The 24,798-nt window shown below is 35.4% G+C and overlaps 2 protein-coding genes across 2 annotated transcripts in view; one reads left to right on the top strand and one right to left on the bottom strand.

The window, feature by feature from the left end:
• Positions 1-5,420, bottom strand: part of LOC139132002 (rab proteins geranylgeranyltransferase component A 2-like) — a 29,484-nt gene extending 24,064 nt beyond the window's left edge. Inside the window, exons 1-3 of the mRNA XM_070698356.1 lie at positions 5,291-5,420; positions 4,378-4,444; positions 3,603-3,675 (exon numbers count right to left, since the gene is read on the bottom strand). Coding sequence (XP_070554457.1) covers positions 3,603-3,675; positions 4,378-4,444; positions 5,291-5,345 — 195 coding nt within the window. The 5' untranslated portion in view covers positions 5,346-5,420. The remainder of the gene's footprint in view (positions 1-3,602; positions 3,676-4,377; positions 4,445-5,290) is intronic.
• Positions 5,421-5,450: 30 nt separating this feature from the next.
• On the top strand, positions 5,451-22,912 carry LOC139132003 (proton-coupled amino acid transporter 1-like). Its single transcript, XM_070698357.1, has 11 exons — positions 5,451-5,677; positions 8,353-8,626; positions 9,972-10,062; positions 11,065-11,153; positions 12,440-12,535; positions 13,738-13,822; positions 14,510-14,677; positions 15,630-15,752; positions 16,013-16,182; positions 16,645-16,814; positions 17,873-22,912. The coding sequence occupies exons 2-11, from the start codon at positions 8,424-8,426 to the stop codon at positions 18,187-18,189; spliced, it is 1,512 nt and encodes a 503-aa protein (XP_070554458.1). The 5' UTR covers positions 5,451-5,677; positions 8,353-8,423; the 3' UTR covers positions 18,190-22,912.
• Positions 22,913-24,798: the final 1,886 nt, after the last annotated feature.

Below are 24,798 nucleotides of genomic sequence, written 5' to 3'. Positions count from 1 at the left end.
TATGGCGGCCAAGGTCACGTGACCGCATGCGATTTTATTGGCAAATTCTTAAGACCTTAGGCCATGCTTGCTATACAAAAAATTTCAAATCGACTAGACCCCTGGGTCTTCTGGAGAGGCCATTTTTAGGTTTTTGGAAAATCCAATATGGCCGCCAGGTCACGTGACCAATCGAAATTTGTATACCCAGGTGCACGAGATCTCATAGGTACCTATTAGCCCTGCAAGTTTCAGAAGTTTGCGGTAAGCGGTGGTTGAGTTCTAGGTCGACAAAAAAAGAGCGGAAGAAGAAGAAGAAGAAGATTAAAGCTGCAAGCAGCGTTGGCGGGGCCCAAGCAGTGAACTTGGTTGAAAAATCTTGCACTATGATATTATGTGCAAAATTCGAGCTTGAAAAAGTAGGATTTTGAACATCATTTGATAGTAACTGTACGTTTCACTTGGAATTTAATATTTTATGGAAAATCCAATATGGCGGCCAAACCACGTGACCGATCAAAACGCATTTCGCACACTTGAAACACATCACACTTAAGATGGTATATGCAAAATTTCAGTCAAATCGGCGTTTGTTCGGGAAAAGAAGATTTTTAAAGATTAAATCACGATTTTCGAAAAATCCTATATAGCGGCCAAACCACGAGACGGATCAAAACGCCTTTCGCAAACTTAAAAGAGATCACACTTAAGATGTTACATGTCGAATTTCAGTCGAATCGGTGTGTTGGTTCTTGAGAAGAAGATTTTTAAAGATTAAATCACGATTTTCGCAAAATCCAATATGGCGGCCAAACCACGAGACCAATCCAAACGCCTTTCACAAACTTGAAAGAGATCACACTTAAGATGTACATGTCAAATTTCAAGTCATATCGGTGTGTTGGTTCTCGAGAAGAAGATTTTTAAAGATTAAATCACGATTTTCGCAAAAATCCAATATGGCGGCCAGACCACGTGACCGATCAAAACGCCTTTCGCAAACTTGAAAGAGATCACACTTAAGTTGTTACATGTCAAATTTCAGTCGAATCGGTGTTTTGGTTCTGGAGAAGAAGATTTTTAAAGATTAAATCACGATTTTCGCAAAAATCCAATATGGCGGCCAGACCACTTGACCGATCAAAACGCGCTTTCGCAAACTTGAAAGAGATCACACTTAAGATGTTACATGTCAAATTTCAGTCGAATCGGTGTGTTGGTTCTGGAGAAGAAGATTTTTGAAGATTAAATTGCGATTTTCGCAAAATCCAATATGGCGGCCAAATCACGTAACCGACCAAAACGCCTTTCGCAAACTTGAAAGAGATCACCCTAAGGATGACATGAGTAAAATTTCGGCTCAAACGGTGTTTTGGTTCTGGAGAAGTAGATTTTTAAAGATTAAATGCGTATTTTTCAAAAATCCAATATGGCGGCCAAAGTCACGTGACCGCACGCGATTTTATTTACAAAATCTAAAGACCTTAGGTCATGCTTGCTTTATAAAAAAATTCAAATTGACCAGACCCCTAGATCATCAGGAGAAGCCGTTTTTAAGTTTTTGGAAAATCCAATATGGCCGCCAGGTCACGTGACCAATCGAAATTTGTATACCCAGGTGCACGAGATCTTATAGGTACCTATTAGCCCTGCAAGTTTGAGAAGTTTGCGGTAAGCGGTGTTTGAGTTCTAGGTCGCCAAAAAAAGAGCGGAAGAAAGAGAAGAAGAAGAAGAATATTGAACTCCAGTAAAACCAATAGGGGCCCAGCCGGTCGGCTTGGGCCCTAAATAATTGAACTCGAGCAAAACAATAGGGGCCCAGCCGGTAGGCTTGGGCCCCTAATAAAGCTGCAAGCAGCGTTGGCGGGGCCCAAGCGGTTAACAAGGTTGAAAAATCTTGCACTAATGATATTATGTGCAAAATTCGAGCTTTAAAAAGTAGGATTTTGAACATCATCTAATAGTTACTGTACGTTTCACTTGGAATTTAATATTTTACGGAAAATCCAATATGGCAGCCAAACCACGTGACCGATCCAAACGCCTTTCACTTTTGCAAACTTGAAAGAGATCACACTTAAGATGTTACACATAAAATTTCAGCTCAATCAGTGTGTTTGTTGTGGAGAAGAAAATTTTTATAGATTAAATCATGATTTTCCTAAAATCCAATATGGCGGCCAAACCACGTGACCGATCAAGATGCCTTTCGCAAACTTGAAAGAGATCACACATAAGATGTTACATGTGAAATTTCAGTTGAATCGGTGTGTTGGTTCTGGAGAAGAAGATTTTTAAAGATTAAATCACGATTTTCGCAAAATCCAATATGGCGGCCATTCCACGTGACCGATCAAGATGCCTTTCGCAAACTTGAAAGAGATCACACTTAAGATGTAACATGTGAAATTTCAGTCGAATCGGTGTGTTGGTTCTGGAGAAGAAGATTTTTAAAGATTAAATCATGATTTTCGCAAAAATCCAATATGGCGGCCAGACCACGTGACCGATCAAAACGCCTTTCGCAAACTTGAAAGAGATCACACTTAAGATGTTACATGTCAAATTTCAGTCAAATCGGTGTATTGGTTCTGGAGAAGAAGATTTTTGAAGATTAAACACGATTTTCTCAAAATCCAATATGGCGGCCAAACCACGTGACCGATCCAAACGCCTTTCGCAAACTTTGAAGAGATCACACTTAAGATGTTACATGTGAAATTTCAGTCGAATCGGTGTATTGGTTCTGGAGAAGAAGATTTTTAAAGATTAAATTGATATTTTCGAAAATCCAATATGGCGGCCAAGGTCACGTGACCGCATGCGATTTTATCGGCAAATTCTTAAGACCTTAGGCCATGCTTGCTATACAAAAAATTTCAAATCGACTAGACCCCTGGGTATTCTGGAAAAGCCATTTTTAGGTTTTGGAAAATCCAATATGGCCGCCAGGTCACGTGACCAATCAAAATTTGTATACCCAGGTGCACGAGATCTCATAGTTACCTATTAGCCTGCAAGTTTCAGAAGTTTGCGGTAAGCGGTGTTTGAGTTCTAGGTCGACAAAAAAAGAGCGGAAGAAGAAGAAGAAGTAGAAGAAGAAAGTTGAATTCCTATAAAACCAATAGGGGCCCAGCCGGTCGGCTTGGGCCCCTAAATATTGAACTCCTATAAAACCAATAGGGCCCAGCCGGTAGGCTTGGGCCCCTAATAAGTCCGTAAAATTATAGCGATAGATGTTTGACAGAAAAGTGGAAGTATTGGGTAAAAACATGAACAACATTAATTTTGTTACAAAATATCATTTGTGTATATTTAATTGAATTAAGTTCCTAAATAATCTTAACAAAAAGCAAAAGATTGGTTATAAAATATTTTCTAATCATTTACATACACCTTTCATTCATAACAGTCAATAAATCACAATGAAATTGACTCAGTCTTTCAATCTTCACGATAAATATCTTTTTTTATTAAAACTGACAATATTATGCACACCAAGTGTCAAGAGGTGGACTTTGAGTAAATAATACTGAAATTATAATACTGAAAACAGTGAAGTTCAAATTATTGGGTGTCTAGATACAAAATTTACAGGTAGTACATGGCCTTGATTAAATTACCTTATTTTTCTCAATCCATCTTTCTAAACTGTCAAAATTAAAAGTTGACCAATCACTTCCATAGTAATCATTCCTGAAAAAGAAACAGAAAACATGTACAGCAAACTCTTTGCTGATATTCAACATTGGAATAAATGTAACAATTTACTCAATCTGGACTTGAGAGCAGATGTTCTAAAGTCTGTCACCTTCTTATTTTTTTATATTCATGGATACTAAACTACATATAGAGCTTCTGTCTGGGTGTGAATTACAATAGAAATAGAATAAGTCTTTTAGGACATGAATATTCATCAAATCTGTGCAGAAATAACGACTGTTGCTTTTTTATGCCAGTTTGTAACTACTGCTTACATATGAAAAACTGGATACCAATGAATATACAGAAAAGAGAAAAAACCTCATTTGTTAACTTTTTGAGTGCTGTATTTTCTTCTGATCTAAATTTTGGTCAACATTTTCCAATTTTTGTAAATTTTTCTGTAACTGTTTTGATAATTTTGGATTAAAGGGAGATAGCTTTTTATAAGGTACAGATTTTTATCCAAATTTTGGGGAAAATCTGAAAGCGAGTTGTCTGGATCTGAAAAAAAAAATAGACTGCAGTTTATTTTACAAAGGCATCAAAACTAACTTTGACAATCAAAGGGTTAATACATTGAAATTCCACAATCCTGATGACGATAACTGAGTAATGGCTGACTCAGAACCCCTCTGTGAATGCGAATGCTCTTTTCAGTGGCACTCGACATTTGAGAAAATCTAAGACAATTACCTGTCAATATGCAGGACACCCTGTCCAATTCTAGCTAGTGCTGCTGCTAAGATACTCTCAGGCACTCCTGAAACAAAATAATAAACAGACCACTAGCAAACATGAAAACAGCTCCTTGTTCTAATCAAGAAATCACAGGATCACATTTTAGTCATATGTGCATGATGGTACCAAGACTACAATTAAAATGGATGTTTTGTATGATCAACAAAGAAACTGTCCGAACAGTTGTGACATTGTTTAACATTGCAAAATATGTTAAAGTCTGCTCACAATCCAAATAATTACATACTTCATAATTCATCATTCTTTTTGCCACTACACTACTTGAAATTTACTGATATTATTTAAATATACAACACTACTGTGTGATGGCAGCAAGAAAATATGTTCCTAATTTTTATTTATGTTACAGTCTTGATACAACAGATTAAATTTGAACAAATTTTGAATACTACTGGAGTGGAAAATCATGATTCCATCAACTTAAAACTCTCTTTCTATATGATGTATGGCTTCTTTCAAATGGCAATGTTAAAAGTCATTTCAGTTGTGAAGTCAGTTGCAGCCTTTTCATTCATTCAGGTTTACTGTTCTCTTGGCGAATTCCCATCTAAAATTCAAGATGGCTCTGTTGTCACATTTGAAGCAAATTTGATGTGTCAATTTCAAACTCTGTTATCCTTTGGACGAAATTAAACGGTAACAGAGCGATAGATAAATAAACAACACCCATTGTTGTTGATCACTCCAAGGTTTCATCAGAATGCTGTCTGATGGAATCGAATCGTCTTCGTCTATGCACTTGCGTGTTTTAAAACAACATTCCAGTATATGAGTTGTAAATCGTCAATATTTGCCAAATTGGTGAGCAGAAAAGCAGTAGAGCTCTTTAGAACCGTTCCTTTTTTACCTGTTCCTATTACGATAGCATCGTACTCTGAAGGCAGTTCGTCAGCCATTTTCATGTGTACGGTGACGTCATCGCCTTAAGCAACGATTTACAACAGAGCGTGCTATTGGCTAGGCTGTCAAAATCCTAAATGACATTGATCAATGGGCTACTTTGTACTGTTTCGTATGTGGGGTCAGAGGTCAATGACGGCAGTACGGAAGTTTCCGTTCGAAGCTCACCTCACACAAGCCATCCGGCTATGCCGACAAATCAGACCTATGCTACTCGCTGTCTCGCCCATCTGATCCTTTACTCATGTTTGAAATGTCACCCAATCGACTAATCATAGGTTCTACTAACCATCAGTGAAAAATACGACGTCCATTGTCGAATTGTCGTGTGACGGTAAGATATGTTTAACTTATTTCTTAGCCACGTAAGTGTACGGGATATGTTGCTGTCAATATAATGATGATCATGAGTATCAATATTAACACATTCCACTTGTAGACGGACTGTTGACATGTGTATAGCAAATGCTTCTATGCAGTACACCTGTAGTGGCGATAAGGTAGATTCCTAATCATGTACGTCGCAAGAAAAGAAATTCCTAGCTCTGAAAGAGACCGGTGATTATTATGTAAACTAAGTGACGATTGCAGTGAACGAGGGTCAATGGATTCAGCTGTGGTGTTTGTTACATGTAAAATTACCGGCTTCAAAATTCTAATTGCCTGCTTTGCACCCTATACATATAACCACGATCGTGACCTAGTATTCGTGGAATTTCCACTTTCTCAAAATAAAATACAGAAAGGAAACAAGTCGTCTTTGACAGGCCGCAGGTGTAAACCGTACGAATAACATATCTTCATTCTACAACAATGGCCCAATGATGTAGTGTTTTCACAATAAGTATATGCAAATTTTCATTCTGAATCGGAATTATATTCTCGACACCATACGTCCGCACGCTGTCTGTTCACTAACACGTTCTGGAGTGGGCGGGCAGGCATTTCTGCTGTCACCTGACAGTGACTTAATTTAGGCCGCCGAAAATATGCTTGACTAAAACACCCTCATGTATACATGTATGAATGAGACACAGGGAGATGAAAGCGTACACCATGGCCAGTGCACACCCACGTCACAAAACTGTAGAGTGTTCAGATTTTCAAAAATACCACTAAGCTGACCTTCCTTTAAAATGACGGTGATATTGATCCCTAAACACTGCAGGACATCTAACTTTTGATATTTGCACAAAACCAGCAAAAGTCGATTTTCTGACTACTTCAGTATCGTACAAAAAATAATCTTATCGTCATCATAAACACATACAGGTAAAACACATGTACAAAGTACACAATACTGTGAGAAATGAATGCAACCATTTTGCCTATTCTGAAAAGTTGGACAAACTAACTCCAGATTTAATCCTTTTTTCTTGATCTTCTATTCTGTGCTGAGCCTACTTGTTTTAATGTGAAATTTCGAATGTGATTTTACCTGACAATGAAATTAAATGCCGTAAAAGTATAGATTCTTTAAAATACATATAATGTATATTATCAGTATCTATTTCCTGTCCTGTCATGAAATTTTAAATGACCTTAAACACTGCAAGGCCAGACAACTAACTGTTTCATTGAAGAACTAAACCCACTGTTGCAAAATTTTACCTTGGATGTACAGCCCAGCAAATAAACTTTCTGTCTGAGATGAATAACCAAGCATTGACTTCAAAGTTTTCTGTTGTTTTCAAAATGTTAAGATTGTTGATTGAAAACTACCACTTTTCAGTTTGTAAACCTATGGTGATAAGTCCTTGGTAATTCATTTGATAACAAGCCTAACATACCACATGAAGGTGTAAATTATCCTGTGATTTACAATGTAAAAATAACTGATGTTGTTTTTAATGATTGCGTAAGGGAAAATAAAACAACCAAGCCATAATTCAATAATGAAAGATTCAATTACACAGAGAACAAAAGCTGTGAGTTCTTCCACAATGTAACCTCAATATTTATCCTTTTACTTTGTGTCAAAGTATGCCCACATACCTTTTACATTTTGAATTGTCAAGTTTGTGTATGTATGTCACATAAATGTCCTGACATGGAAAGTATATTCACAGAATGAAAGTAGATCAGAACTTTTTTCACTGTAAATTCACTTCCCAATACCTCACCAGTATACTTTAATTACTTATGTACAAAGGTCAACCAACTGAGCCTTTGTCACTCTCAATATTAAACATGGAGTTGATTAGTTAGCCTGATCCTAATGGCATTACAGTTCCAATACTAATATGTGAAAATAAATAATTGTCCTAAATTTTTGAGGAGACTTTTTAGAATTATGTTCACAGGAATGTCAAAATTTACATTTTGTTTCAACCAATGTTACATGTACGATGAAACCAAATCAAAATGTACATGTATATCAAGGCATCATACTAAAAGAAGCATAAACTATCACAGTTGCCCAACAGATAAAACTGTTCTAAATTTCTATCAGTTGACATCCAGTACTCAATTGCATGCACAATGCTATATTTAGTAACAGACTAACAATCTTGATTAGACCAGAAAAAAGTACAACAGATACACAGAATATAAAAAAAATGATAATGTTTTAACCACTGTTCCATTCAGGTGTGGCATTGTTGATAATGTAAAGGTAACAGCTGCAGTTTTGCAAAACTCTGTCCAACATAGAGCGACTCAGTGTACCTGTATTCATAGTCAGGTATATAAAAAAACAGTGACATCTCCACTTTAACTATCTGTTCATCATCAATTCAGAGGTAAATTTTTCATCTAGAATTCCTTGCCATTAGAGACAGTTAGCCTGCAGATGAGGTGAGATGGTTCTGGTCTTTGTGTTGTCATGCTAGACAGCATTGCCAATCAACTCAAGGATTGAGAGGACCAAATAGTCAAGCACAGCTTCCAAGCAGAAACAACAAGATTCCAACATCTTCAAAATATCATTACACATTCATGTTACATTATCACTTTGTGAAAGTACGCTTTGTCAGATTTACAGATAATATCATTTTTTTCTCTCAACAGTACTGTGTCTCCCAACATAGAAAGTGGATTTTATGTGTCCTGGAAACAAAAAAGAAACCGTTTTAATGTGAATGGAAATTGAATTGGACGAAATGACAACAGATGATCATACCAATGTGAATACGCCTCTTTTGAATGAGGATGACTCAGACCACAACACTAACAACATCCACAGAAAACAAATTCAAGATGAAATTCTTGACTCAGACCTGGAAATTGGTATCACCAGATCTGCTTCTTCTGAAGCGCGGATGTTCACAGAGCATGCAACTACGTAAGTCTATTTTATTTATTAGTTGTTAAATTCCCTTTGTTTCCATAGAAACTTCAGATAATGTCTTTCATCCAAGTTAGAACCAACTACAGTGTACCAATGCAAAGAGAAATTTTGATATTATAAGTATAAGCTTCCATATTCTGACTATTACCGGTAATGGGCATTGAACAGAGGACCGATCAAATCAAATTGTATTTTCAAGACAGTGAGCTACGCAAGTTCACTGAAAATTGAACACTTTAGATAAAATTTAGTATGTCTCTGTCAACTGAAACCCCCTTGGAGAAAAGGATTAAGATCCTCTTACTACCAGGCTACATAGACAAACCATAGAAATAAATACAACTTGGGAGAAAGAGGATTTTTATTCAAATTGTAAATATTGATTGAAACTATACATGTCAAATTTCAGACTGTATGTTGTATAACTTGGAAATAATGTGTTCACGTAAATTTGCAGTGGCAAAGATTATCACTGTCCTGTTTACATAATTCACAACTGTATGATATGATACTCTAGATAAATATTATGCCGTGAATAAGGATAGCTTTCGGCTTATTTTAAATTATATTTGTAAGCTTGATAGATAACAATTTCTAAGCCGCAATTAAAGGTGAAGATAACAGATTTATGGATGGAAAGTTCAAATCCATGTAAATTATTTGAAATAAGGTTCAGACAGAATGGTAAAAAGAAAACTGAGACTTAAAGTGACATTGGCCTTTAAATTGTGTGCATTGCATAACTTAATCATTAAACTTCAAGGCTTTGTTTGCTTTATTTTGGACTTTAAATCACCATGTTGTCAAGTTTATCTCCATTTTCATTTTCACATTTATTTGTGAAAGATACTGTCTTTCAGTCAGTAGTAACGCCAATTTTAATTTTACAAAAACCATCTTGCTGCCCCAGTGCTGTGAATGTACAGAAATCAAGCTAAATGTTAACAGGGCCTTTAACAGATCAAGACAACTGTTGTAGTGTTGAAATTAAGTTTCCCCGACCACCCAAGAATGTTAGGCAGGTTAAAATTATTAAATTGGATTTTCTGTTTGTTGAGGTTGGTTTTGCAGTACCATAGAAACTATCTGAAGGTTTATGATGTATTTAATTCCCATGTTACAGTTTTTGCATAACAGTGGCACACATCCAGTAGACTCAAAGTTAGAAGTTTTGTTTTCTACATGTATGAGCAGGTACAGAGTAGGTACTTGTATAGCCTAGATAAAAGAAGGAAATCCTATTCCACATACATGTATCTATCGTAAGTTTGTGGTGTAGTAGTATCAGCATCTGTCTGTTTGTTGTTGTGGCTATTAATTGTTGTTTGTTTGTTTACAGGGATTTCCAAACATTTATGCATTTGATCAAGGGTAACATTGGTGCAGGGTTGTTGGGTCTGGCCTATGCTTGTAAACATGCTGGTCTTGTGGTAAGTAATGACAACAGTATACATTGTATCTCACATTGGAAATACCAGATAAGAAAACCACTCAAAGAGTTGATTTTAAGTTTTCTTATTTAAAACTATGTATGGCTTCCCAGCAGTTTAATTTTTGTGCTTTGTCAGTCTGATATTATGGCAAAGGTTATCTGTGTGACTGTTTAAACCAACAAGTGCATGCAGAATTGTGATGTGAAGAGGTATCGAAATCATGTTGTTAAATGTTATAAAAACAAAGTAACGAAAATTTCATAATAGTATGACTCCTTGTATAGTGTCTGCAATGTATGGTTTATCTAAAGGGTATCAGTAATTTATCAATATTTTTCTAAATGTTTGTTTTTCACATGAATAATCTGGAACGAAGTTTTCTCATGAAGAATGTCAATTATTGTTGATCAATTCAACTGTGCAAATATGATAATGACACAAAAGCTGTATTGTGCTTTGAAGATTTTATTCACATTACCTGTTTTCTAATTCTGCAATATTAAAGACATTCACAAAAAACTATTATCATGAGTTATTGTAAAATCTGGTTGTATGCTCTGAAGTTGAAACTCCTCATACCAAAAATCTCTAATTTGAAGAAAGGAATGAGACTTTGCTGACAAAATATCTCCTTCATGACTGTCAATTTAGGTTCAGCTTCTCTCTGAGATTTAAGCACAATCATTTGCTGCAATTGTCATTCATGAAGAGAGCAATGACAAGAATGTTTACTCAACGATTCACACAGAATGTACCAGTATGGCATCAGGTGTGGATGCAGCCAGTGAATGTGATGTACCTTATAGCACTCAGTGTCTGTGGATAACAAAATCTGACCATCAGTACAATTCAAACAGCAGTATTACGTCACTGATTACCTTGAATTTTTTTTGAATTGATATTCATTTGAAATACTAAATGCAATGCTGTTTTGTCACTCTTATAAACAGTCTGGATACATTTTGATCAGAGATAATTGTTTCATCACTTTTTCCTCAGCTTGGCCCAGTCCTACTTCTTGTCATGGCAATTGTTTGCATTCACTGTATGAAGATACTTGTAGACACAAGTCATTTTCTCTGTGCAAAGTAAGTCAGACATTTGTTCTTTTTAATGTCAGACAATTCCTTTCCATGGTCTTTTTTTTAGACTTTATGGAAAGCAACAGTAAAGAGGTATTCATTTATTTTCAACTTGAAAGACTAGCAGCGAAATGATTTTAATGACCAAAGATAGGAGATGATGTGTGACATAATGTTAGAAATGTAATATTGCCTGATCATTCTATCAGTAATTGTTTCTACAAGATACAACACCTCCAAATCAGTGAAGAATGAATGAAGAAAAACATTTCTAGAAAATCCACTACAAAATTCTGATATAATTTTAAATCACTAACTTTTTGAAAATGAAAGTTATAAAAAAATAGAAGACTGATGTTCTTTTTTTTAAAAAGACTTTGTTTGAAGCTTACATATGATGTTTTGAGAAGTAAATGTTCTTTCACAAATATGATTGTCATTTTGAATATTCACAATGGCAGTGTCCCATCAACAAATACATAGGCAAAATGAAGGTACCCCATACACTGTATGCCTCACACAGTTTTTAGAAAGACTATACTTTCCATGTACTTAACATGCATGCAGGCAAATACCGTATATGAACTGACATGGCAAATGAAAATTCTTACACAAGCAATGAAAACATTCATAATGTATTACATACATATGTACATTATATACATATATATACTGGTACATACTGGTACATACATACATACACACTCATACATACATACATATACATACATACATACATACATACATACATACATACATACATACATACATACATACATACATACATACATACATACATACATACATACATACATACATACATAAATACATACATACATACATACATACATACATACATACATACATACATACATACATACATATTAAAAAATTATATGTAAATTTTTAATAAGACACTGTACTACAGTTTAGTGTGAACCATCAAATGCTAGGATTTCAATTCAGTTTTATAATTGTATTTTAGCACTGGGTGAGTATTGTGCTATAGTGATCTCAAACTTGTGGCAATAGCAACGCAGAATTTAAAATAGTTAAATTTCCAATGCTCTCACAACCATATTGGCACTTCTATGTAAATTGCAAACACAATTTTACACCAAGTAATATATTCCTCAATATATCAGGGGGAAACTTACTGGAACCAGGTTAAAAATATTTTTCAACCATATGTTAGAAGTTAAAAATAGAATAGTTCTGACAAAACAATGAACCAGTGTCCAGTGCAATAAGATTTGTATATTATAATTTAAAACTTCTGGTTGTTTTTTTAGAACTGGTCACATATCCCTAGACTATGGAGGCGTGGCTCAAGAATCTTTTAAACTAGGTCCAATACCGTGTCTTAGAAGTAGAGGAGTCATAGGCAGGTAAGATTGAGATAAAGATGAACTATGATTTTATTCAAGTTTCACCTATCAGCAACAGTTCCAAAACTTGTTCTCCTCCAGTGATTGCAGTATTAAGTACTTGTAAATGTACTTGTCATGTTAATTGGCCAGCCCCTTGTTTTTCCAAGCTGTGGAAAACATTGCATGCAAACTTCAAGTCACAAGACTGTCACATTACTCTGTCTACAGTCTTCAAGGTTTATATCCTGAGGATATCCTTAGCAAAATGTCCTCCCATGCAGCTTCCTCTCTGCTTGGTCTTCACATGTTCAAAAGTTTCTAGTTTTTTTCAACGTCAAATCTCAACCAAGTCAAAACACAGTACAGTGTACATGTATGTATGCATCCGGGTAACCAAGTGTGTTATCAAAAAGTCAGACCTGAAGATGGCACGCAGAAAGAATGGAGACTTCCACCATATAAGAAGTAGTTTTTGCGAAAAGCCTACATTAATACAATATCTAAAGCTGCAATGTTGGTGACTGAATTTTTTTTTCTTCAGGTTTTGTAGTATTAACAATACTATGTCTTTCAAATCAGCACAACCATATTGATGCTTAAGTACCAGTGAAAATCTTTTCCTTTGTAGGGCAAGATATTCTCAAAACTAATAAACTGACTTCTATAACATTTTCACCATTAATACCCTTTTTTCAAAAAAACTTACAACCAAAATCGAATTTGACAAATTGGATACCAAATTAGCACCTTTCATTGTCCAGAAATAATGATGTGATTATGACATATGCAAACTCAATTGTTTTCTTCCTTCAATGTTTTGAATAGCTCTATTGAAAGAAGTGAACACACTGTCTGTAAACTTCTTCCCGTCTACTTACTTTTACCAATGTCCTACCATCACTGTCACTTTCCCATTTGCTAAGTCAGTAAAAAGCAGTTTTTTACAAAAACCTATGCTATGTAAAAATTGTGCTTATGGTGTCTCGCTCTGTGTTGACAGGGGCCTTCACATAGAAAACATATTATGCCTTACTGGTTGACCTGATGGCTGATATATGAACTTGGCAAGATATGAGTTAATGTTTAAAATCAATACCCCAAGTGACTCCATGTTTATAAAAGTTGAATATCATTCTGAATACATTTTCAAAGCAATGTCAGCTACTTCATGTTAGTATTGTTCACAATGGTAATTTTCTGATATTGTCTATTTCTTTCAGACGTGTAATAAATGCCTTCCTTATTTTAACTCAGTTAGGATTTTGCTGTGTATATTTTGTCTTTATGGCTGATAATCTTTATCAGGTAAGACAATGAACACATACTTTAATGGTGAACTGGTAAGATAGGTTTCCTTCTGAATATGCCATAGTTATATCAGACAACTTTCAGTGTGTAGCTACATCCAATTAGTTACATCTGTAGTACAAATTGATAAATCCATTCAGTTATTTCCATCAAGACTTCAATATGAGCTTCTGCAGAATGGGGCAATGCAAACAGTTCTGAAATTGATTTTAAAACATAAATTTGTACTTCCATGTTGATGGTAGGTATATCAGGGTTTTGCCAAGATGGAGAAGTGAAAATATGATTCTTTTTCTCAGAAGTGAAGGAAGTAAACTTGCATACAACCACGATACTCAACTGATCAAAAAGCTTTTATTAGTTGTATTTGGTAATTAATGTCAATCATTGGGCTTCCTCTGTGTCTCCTAAGTTATGTATGATTTCCCCATTGTAAGTCTTTTATGACCAAGCTTTTTTACCAATTCAAAACTTTGGACAATTACTGGTAGCATGTAAAATACTATAAGTTTCAGGTGAAGAAATAAAGTCCATCTGCAATGTAGACAAAAGTCCATTCTTTGAATTTTTAATGTACCCAGATTCCCAGCAAACAATGCCAAACTATTGCATGGTGGAGAAAGTGGCTAAGTGAAAAGTACCGACTTTTCCATCAATGAATATTCCACTCATTTTTTTTTGCAGGTTTATCAGCATTTTTATGAAGAAAAGACACCTTCAATTCAAATTTTTATGCTGATTTTACTGGTGCCGGTAACATTGTATTGTTACATCCAAAACCTTGATGACTTGGCCGTCTTCTCAATGTTGGCCAACGGTATTTTAGTGATAGGAATAGTTATCATTTATGAGGTGAGTTGTGATTTTTTTATGAAGCTAAATTTTCCACAGACTTATTACATCTTCCTCTCCAACCCAACAATAAACCTTGTAAAATGTTTTCAATTCATTTTAAAGTTTTGCATTATTGTATATGGATGCTAATTTCCTATTACTAATGACTGTGTGAAACACATCACATGCCCTCGTATATCGAACGTCGTAAACTTCATAGGATTCTATTGTAACTTGTTGATGACGTCGCAGGCAGCATAGTCATCATTCAACTGAAAGTAAACCGCAACAATTTCAACTGACAACTTCAGGATTTAAAAACGATCCAATTACATAGAAATCTGAGTTTTCAGAAAACTAAGCCTCAGAAAATAAATAAAATACATGATAGTGATTAAAATATATCAATGGGCCATTCAAAGATGAAACTTGTGATATTTTTGAATAGATTTCCATCTATCATGAAAATATAGCGTATCATTGTCATTCCCAAGTAGACCCCTAAATTTGAGACAGGAGATCACTTGCCCTCTTGACATCAAGCAAGTTGTCACCCACCTTTTGGCACATAGTCCCTAATTTGGGCTATAATACACATCGTAGATGCTTATTTTCTCTTTTTATCCCTTGAATAGAAAACCCATTTCATCCAAGAATATCAAAATCTATACATTTGCATTTAGAAAGATCTTTTTCAATGGGTGGCATAAATACCAAACTGGTCATTTTACTGAAAGCCAGCACATAAATAAGGCATCACCCATCCATGAATTATTTAAGAGGTTCCTAAGCTGTCTATTTTGTCTTTTCAAAATTCTATAAATCCAGGTCAGTTTAATGGTGCAGAAAAAATTATTTTTGTTCTTTTGAGAGTAAAATCCAAGTGACATACTGTAGTTGAGGCTAAATGATGTAAAGAAGATTCTTATTGTCAACTACTGACATCTTACAACACTTTTGTATTTCACAGTATCTCATAAGTGGTATCATCGGACAAAAGTCAGATATTGGAGATATACCACTTATTGCTCCAATTGGAAGTCTTCCAATATTCTTTGGTTCTGCAATATATGCCTTCGAAGGCATAGGAGTTGTAAGTAGGAATACATTTCCATATATTTTCTAAATTAACCTAGCAAGTCAAAGGTCATTGACATGTCAGCTGCCAGTCACTGACCTCAGATGACCCCATAGAAGTTAATAATACTGATAGATCTCTGTACATTGTGAATTCCTTTACCTCCGATGTGCTATGTTATTGATGACATGGTTGTTGTTATGAGCTGCAGTGTGCTAAATTGGAGTTAAAGGTCATGTTAAAAATGTTGGTTGTTTTCTTTCTTATTTGTCCAGGTGCTTCCTCTTGAAAACAAAATGAAAAACCCAAATCACTTCAATGGAGTGTTGTTTTTCGGCATGGGCATTGTCACCAGTCTCTATATATCCATGGGTCTACTAGGCTACATGTGTTTTGGTGCTAGCTTGTCAGATACAATCACATTGGACTTGCCTCAAGATAAAGGGTAATTACATATCTTGTTTGCATCTCAATATTTTTGCAGAAATGATCATTTTGTAATAATGGAGTTTATAATTCTCATTTATAGTGCCGGAAGTGCATGCATGTTAAACCCAAATTAACAAAAATATGCAATATCAAAACATCAGTGTGCATGGATGCCACGTAAGTCTAATTTTATCCACTTCCATTTTAGGAGATTTATATCCATGTGTTCAACTCTCAGTCACAAGAGTGTCCTTATATGCAGGCAAAGCAACAGGCACACAATATTAGATTAGACAGTATTTGAAGCTTTTTTCAGTGGAACCATCTATTTTAACTCTGAAATATCTGAAATTAGTGCTTAATGATCATGTTTGTCAATACACAATATTTTTTATTGTTTCTGGCGTTACAATACTTATTGACCTTTTGCAGTGTACCTAGTGTGTTTTTAGATGACCATTATTTTTCTTTCCCACAGAATCTATCTTGCTGTGAAGATATTTTTTGCTGGTGCAATGTTTGTCAGCTATGGATTACAATTCTATGTTCCTGTAGACATTATCTGGCCCAGTATACGGGACAGGTTGCCTCCGGGATTGCGAACTCCTGGAAATTACATTTTCCGGTCGTTGCTAGTCCTTCTGACATGTAAGTAGATAATTTTCCCATCTCTGCTCTTGTAGTTTGCCATAAACATATTGAAGTTTTGACAAATACCTCACGTACACTTCTGCTACGCCAATGTCATATAAACTGGGTTTAAGAATGAGATGAAATATAACCACTCCTCAGAGAAGAAGTTCAGTGAAATATTCTTCGCTGTGAACATGAAAAAAGTAGAATTATCAGGTTAACCATATATCATAAGAGATGATACATTGAAAATTAGGAGAAGGTAATGTTTTTTTTTTCACAAGGACATTTTTCTCGTGTTGTGAGCTGAATCAAAATCATATTGAATTGAGAAGTTCAGACTTTTGATCAAAGTGGCATCCGGTAGTATGCGCTTCTAAATGGAAACTATGAACCGTTCTCTTTCAAATCAAGAATATAATAGGGGTTGGTCAACATGTAAATTTGGGTATTATTTAAACAAATTACCCTAAAATTTCCCGACACTGAAAATACAACATTGCCGCCATCCCTGTGTTAACTCTATGGGGAAAAATTACATTTGCGATTGTCATGAAAATAAGCCAGCCAAAACTTTGTTTATTCCATGAGCTTTAACATGAACCCCCACAAGCGGTAGACCAAAAAAGTATTGCACGAGTTTGAGTCTAAATATCTGTCCCAGTGGCATCTTCTACCTTAATACGGTGAAATGACGATGATTGCTTTACTGATTGATACTCACTAGCATGCCATTGCAAAGTACTTTTGACAAGTTTGTGCCCAGTCAAAAGACAATTACTGCTCAGAGTGTATTCAGATGTTCTCGGGGAAAATTTCCAAGCGTGATTGGTATGTTATTGTGTTTTACACAAAGAAGTATAGACATTTAGAAGTTTGTTAACTGGCGTGTAGGTTATCTTATTTTGAGAGAGCCCTATTCAATGAGCTGAGATGCAACCAGTGAAACTTAAACCCCCTATTTACATCAGTCAGAGTGTATTCCTTCAAGCAGTGAAAGGTCTGCTTTCTCTAACAATCAATTTAATTCATCTTCACAACTCATTTTTCTCAATACTCTGTTTCTTTTCTAGTGGGTCTGGCAGCCGGCATTCCAAAGTTGGGTCTCTTCATCTCATTGGTCGGTTCACTAGCCAGCAGTGCATTAGCCTTGATATTTCCACCAATCCTGCAAGAGCTCACAGTTTATAATGGCTACCGTAAAGGAAGCAGTGTAATCAGACTTCTGAAAAACGTGCTGATTTTTATCGTTGGACTTTTGGGATTTATCTTTGGGACATTAGTCTCTGTGAAAGATATCGTCCAGGCCTTTGAGCCAACTGTTCTTCCAGTGACGGTTGTCTCACCTCACATCAACCAATCACTCGTACTGACAACTATCAACCCATGACTGACAGACACTTTGTAACTCCCTCGTGGTAAAACGGACCCTTCTGATGGTACTGTGGTTGCATATTTGCCCAACAGAGCATGGATGCAACCATTTCCTGCTGTAGATTGGTACAGGGTGGATAGATGGAAATGATTCAGTGCACCTCACTTGATGCTCAATATGGTGTAAATCATATTCAAGTATAATGTGGATATTCTTAAGTGATCCTTGAGACTTTGGTAATAAGTGCAAAAAGATTACAGTGCGTGTGAACATACAACTCAGAGTTACCTCTGCCTGCTTCTGTCATGTACAAGACATAGCATTACTGATGTTTATGATGTCACACTTTAAACTCAAGAAAGAGTGAATCACTGATTAAACATGATACTTTTTGTTTGATGCTGATATGCTCATAATGAGGGGAAGGGGAGTCTTCCTATGGACACAGTAAGACCTTGGATAGCATTTCTACTGGCGTAGGATGTTACACAGAAGTCCCAGGAGTTAAACCATGCCATGCTCCTCCCAAAGCTGATGGGATGTAATCTTGTACAGAAGAGGACAGTGCAAGAAGAAGAATTCAAGAATAAATCTGACAAAGTGTCTTTGTGACAAAAGACAATATTAATAAAGTCTGCAAGATTACAGAGGCTATTTTTGTTAAGCTCAAATTCCATCATAGTTTGGTATATGTGACCATGTTACATCACTTTCCAACTCAATCTGCATAATGCTGTCTGCATTCTGGTTCTAATACTTCATTTAATCATGACTTCTTGTAAAAATTATGCGTTCAAATCAAGTGAAATTTTTCAGTGCTGACAAAACATTTACAAGGTTTTAGTTCTTAGCAATGCTCAATGTCAAACACTTTTACGGTGTTGCTTTTAAAATTTATATATAGCTTTTATTAAAGATGACTTTCATTTTATTAGGAAGTGCTCATCACTTGTTCTGTATTTCTACTCAAAATGTGATGGTGTCAAGAACCTCTTTTGGTACCACTGAGTTGTTAACCCTTTTACCAACATGGTTTGATCCAAACATTGTTGTCAATAGGGATTGTGGACCTGTTTGCAGGGACTTTAACCCTTTCACTCCCATTCCTAATTCTAAAGGTCCAACTTTACCATAGAAAACAATGGAATTGGTTCAAACCACAGTGGTGAAAGGGTTATGGGCAAACAGTTTAAAGTGATTACCACCGTATTTCACTGAGTGTAAGCCCTGATTTTGGCAACACAGAACAGAGGTAATCCAAACAGTGGCATTTCACTGAGTGTCAGCCCTGACTTTGTCAACAAAAAAGAGGGGTAATCCTTAGGTAGGGGCTTATACCCAAACAGTGGCTTACATTCAGTTGAGTATAGTATTTACATTGACACTTGGAGATCTAGGGATGAAGAAAAGGTCCAAAACTCTATTTGTTTGCTTCTGTATGTATCTTACAACTGTCTCTGTATCATATGATCGAATTTTATCTAAAGTTATCAATATACCGTATCGGTATATAGCTTAATGATATTTTAGTGATGTTAGGTATCAACTTTGTAGCTTTTTACCTTCTTCTTGTGAATCTGGCCATCATTATTGATAAGACATTTCTGTTTCAAAGGTGAATCATCAGAAGCATGTCTTTTATGTTCCCCATTTGAACTTTTTCTGTTTTCATCAATTAGTAACAGCACATACTCTCAGTTTCACTCGTGTTTTTACTGTGCTTCAAATTATAAAATATTGCAGCTGGGATTATAGACAAGTTATTTTTAACAAGAGGGATTTTATATAGTCTGACACATTTTGAAATCTCTTGAAAATGCAATAATGTACATTACAGGTACAACATGAACCCATGTTCCACTAGGCCTATCACTTCCCCATCTGCCAAGTCAGTAAAAAGCGTTATTCGGCCAAAACCTACTTGTTTTTTCACCCACATGGCATGGTATCTCAGTGAGCCATAAAGTCAGTAAAAACCATGTTTACTGTTCACAATATCTTTTTTAGCTCACATTTGGTTATACCAATGTGAGTTTATCGTATAAGCTGAAGTCGATGGCGTCTGTATGTATGTGTGTATGTATGTATGTATGTATGTACGTACAGTATGTCCGTCAACATCAAAAACACACAAACCGCTGCACATTTCAGCTTGGTATTTGGTGTGTGGATGCATCCTGGGCTATAGATGGGATTTTGTTCAAATGAAGTCTGCATTGCCAAAATTATGCAAATGAGCTTACAAAATGTGAAAATGGTCAAGAATTAATATCTCAAGAATGGCTGTTTGATTGCTTTGAAAATTTGTGTGCAAGTACCTTAGGTGAACCCTATACATTTTTATGAATATTGTGAAGATATCCTTAATTTTGTATTTTTACTGAATTTTTTGGTGATTTTTCTCATTTTCAGTAAAAATTCTTCTTCTCTGAAACCGCCAGCCCAATCGCTCTCAAATTTGGGTTGGATCTTTGCGAGGGTGTTACGCTTCTAATTTGTTGAAATTATGACAAAATTGGGAAAATTACTATTTTGGAGCAATTTTGTCATTTTTGGTCAAAAAATCTTAGACAGTTTTCCTTTTTAAAACTCCTGGACAGACAGCTTTTGTACTTGGTACACAGACGTTAAAAGATGACAATAGTTAGGTATGTGGAAATTGTCCTGAAATATACAAATTTGTATTATTAAGACAATATTGTCATTTTTGGTCAAGAAAACTTGTTCTCAAAATTACTTGTTTGATAGCTTTGTAATTTGGTATAAAGTCCCGAGGGATGTTATTAGATAAATTTCTGCTCAAAGTGTTGGGAAACCCCAAATTTGTATATTTTAGGTAAATTTCTCAGTTTGTGACCTTAAATGACCTACACCAACCCAGGATATGTTGTGAGACAGTTTTGAAGGCTGTGAACATAATTTTGTCATATTTGGTATCAATTTGTTGGAAAATTTGATCCTGAAAACAAAGCTGAGGTGAATTTTTTCATTGCGGACCAATTTTTGCAACTTTTCTATGTAAGACATACAAGTCTAAGAACTGATGAGAAATTTGGATCCAGGATAATTCCAGATGTTGTAATCATTGTCCACAGTGGAAGGCATTTCACCATGTGTAACTAACTGAAGTGCTGTTTACATTAGAATGATAACACTCATGGCATTAATTTAAAAATGCCCAAGGTTGTAAATATATTTCCTGTCATTTTGGCGTTATGTAATATTCACCAAGGGATGGAACATTTGATATTCAGGAGGGGGTAGGGTCTAGAAGATTGATGAGGTAGCATTACTTTTTACCAGATCCCTTGTACATTTTTTTACCCACTCCCACCTTTTCTTCTTATCAAACCTTCTCTGTCTATTTTTTGTCGTTGACATTTGCTTATGTATTTAGGATCTGCTTGTCCCATTGCTATAGAAATTGATATGCATGTTCCTAAAGATGACTTCCAGTACCTAAGTTGGAGACCTTATTTGCTTTTGTTATTCTTGTTTTTCCTGGTTTAAATATTTCTCAAGGGACAATTCAAACCGAATGTGAGCACACTGTCCTTGACGGTATTTTTTCTGGGCTCCCAATTTTCAGCCTTTTGATGATTTTTTCACTATTTTTGTTTTCAATATCAATTGTTCTTCTTCTTGCTTTACTCCCAAAGCATGTCGAAACAGCCACTATATAGTTTGTCAACCAGTGTCTATACATGTAAAATGATCTGTTATTTGTCTACATTTGAATTCTAGTCCAAACCAGAATTTACTTGTCAATAATAACAATGCAATCTACACATGGTCAAGCTAGTTGACAAGCTGAATACTGTGTATCCCAGCATGCTTTTGGGAGTAGAGCAAGAAACTTTGGCCGACATTCAAAACAAAACTAGTAAAAGATCCTCAAAAGTTTACAGCTACTGGCCTTACCAGCTCAAACAGACAGTACATTATGAACTTAGCATGAAAATGTTTAAAAAGCCTATTTAGTATAATGTAGTTTGTGCCTCAAAATTGAAAGACTTAAAAAATTTTGGCGAAACTTTAAATCATTTTCTTTCAAATCAAGAATAAATATTAAGGGTTCACCTTTCAAAATTTGGTAATAGAAAAAAAAATAACCTAATCTTTCCTGACACTCAAAATTCAAAATGGCCACCATACATGCATTAACTCTATGGGGAAAATTAAAATTTTTGATTTTCACAAAAATAATCCTTTTCCTGCCAAGTTCATATATCACCATCAGGTCAAGTTCGTTAAAAATAGTGAAGCACAATATGTCCCATTTTAACAAAAAATTGAACTTTTGAAGGCCCCTGAAATCACAGATACTGTAAACATGATTTTTATGGACTAAAACTGTTAGAAGAAACCAAGCCAAATGGGTAGAGATATGTATGGTTTTGGCTCAATACCACTTTTCACTGAGTTGGCTGATGGGGAAGTGATACTGTCTGCCAGGGAAAGGGATAAGCCCATAAAAACTTTATATATTCTGTGAGCTTAAAAATGAGCCCCCAGAAGTGATAGACCAAAAATGTATTGCCAAAGTTTTGTAGAGTCAGAATATCTGTCTCCAAGGCTTATTTTACCATAAAGAACCAAAGTCGAAGTTTTGCCTCAGTCTGTAGTATTCCCCGTCTACCAGCTACTATGCATATACATGTATATCACAAAGAACTTTATTCCCAAGAAAATTGATAATAAAACGGCTTTTGTCTGATAGTGCATTTTCTGCTCTCCACCCCACGTCCAAAGTCATATTGTTTAGTGTCTCGTCCTAAATCAGTGTTTTGCTGACATCCTATATAACTGTGAAGGTAAAATGGAATTTTTCACTAGAAATTATAAACAAGGAAATTTTTAAAGAAATAATTATATCATAGAAATATTGATATTTTATGTATCTGCGCTAAGTGGGAACCAAAGCTAACATTTGAGAAGACATTCCCTTTACAAGCAGTGTTTTTAGTATTTCTTTGGTGCAGACTTTTAAAATGTTCTTCACATGAAATTGGGCTTCTGAAATTCTCTTGAAAACGAGAGTTTTAAATGTTCAGTCAGGATTTGTATTTGGAGAGCTTGGTAAAGAGTATCATTGTTATCTTTTCAGTATTGAATATCTGATTAACTTGTCACGGTCACAAAAATGTGTATGAAATAATTGAGGTATAAGCTATTGTAAAGTATGAACTTCAAAAAGTTGACAATCATGTAAATATATTCTGAGATATTTCCAACGATTTCATAAAGACTGTCACGCTTTCTTTGTCTTGACAAGAAATGCAGGTGATTACAAATTAATGCTTTCACAATGCTCACCATGAATTACCTACATCTCCCACTCCTTGCCATCTTGATAAATATGGTTTTATGAATTGTAGAGCAGGGTATTGCAGACATATCAGGTATAGCTAACACACAGCAGGTAGAATTCAATTGGTGAAACACTGATCAAAGTTCTTCACTGTTGTCCTACTCATAGGGAGATAGGAACGTTACAGGGAAAATTCTTATGGACCTATTAGCAGTAAGTTTGGATTCCTATTCATTCCAGCATTTAATGTAAATGACACTGACCGTTGCGCTCTTACAGTACAATATCCATGCTCGCCTCTTCAAATAATAAAACTCTGAAAAAAAAACCCACAAAGTTGTTCTTCTATTATTTTCAACTGTTTTGCCTGCCTCATTTTTAGCTCATATGTGTCACACATGTGGGCTTCAGATATCAAATGGCAAGAACTAATTAGATTTTGGTGGGTGTGATACTCATATTAATGAAGTTATCAACCTTTTAATTTGTCTGTTACATGGTTGTCTATGGGACCCATGATGACCATAGTGTTATATACCAAGATTTACTGCATTAAATATGATGAAACTTGCCATATAAATTGTAATATACAAGAAATGATAATATCTGGAGCATCATGCCAATTAAATGCTAATTTGAATATTGTAATTAGTGATACAATTCTGAAATTGATTCACAAATTTTGATAAAACGTGCAGATATTGAAGTGACAGACATTTGGCTGTAAATATGTTAGTAAAACGAAAGTTTGACCATTTCGGCCGTTTAAGGGCGCTGCAGATTTCATAACGGTACACTTTCACTTAGCAAACATCAAGATATCTCTAGCATATATCTCTGATTTATTAAAGTGTGGTGCCCAAAAAATGCAACTGAATGATAAAATTTGAGGCTGACACGATGCATTATAGGTAATGACGAGCCTGTGTTGAAATTCAAAATTAACACTGACCCCCCCCCCCCTATTGGGCATTTCAAAAACATGGTGACCCCCTTATCACCAAAGTCAAAAACAGGGTGACCCCCCCCCCATGAATCCACCCCCCAGGCCGAAGAAACTGACCAGTCCCTTAAGACTAATATCGATTACAGAGGACTTGCATTTCTTCAACTAAGTTGAAAACAGTCAACATCCGAGCTTAAGCTAAAGCTTTTCTCGAGCAATATTTCAGCCATGCTCTTTCCAAATCCAGAACAAAATATTGGGGTCACCCTCCAATTTTTTACTGTAGAAATTATAAATTACCCACGTTTTACCATTATTTTCAATTCAAAGTGCAGCTCCAGAGCCAAGCAAACTTTAAGGTAGTATG

This window comes from Ptychodera flava, chromosome 4 (genome assembly GCF_041260155.1).
Source record: "Ptychodera flava strain L36383 chromosome 4, AS_Pfla_20210202, whole genome shotgun sequence".
NCBI classification, from domain to species: Eukaryota; Metazoa; Hemichordata; class Enteropneusta; family Ptychoderidae; genus Ptychodera; species Ptychodera flava.
Note: the sequence above shows the minus strand (reverse complement) of the source record. Positions and strands in the feature narration are given on the sequence as shown.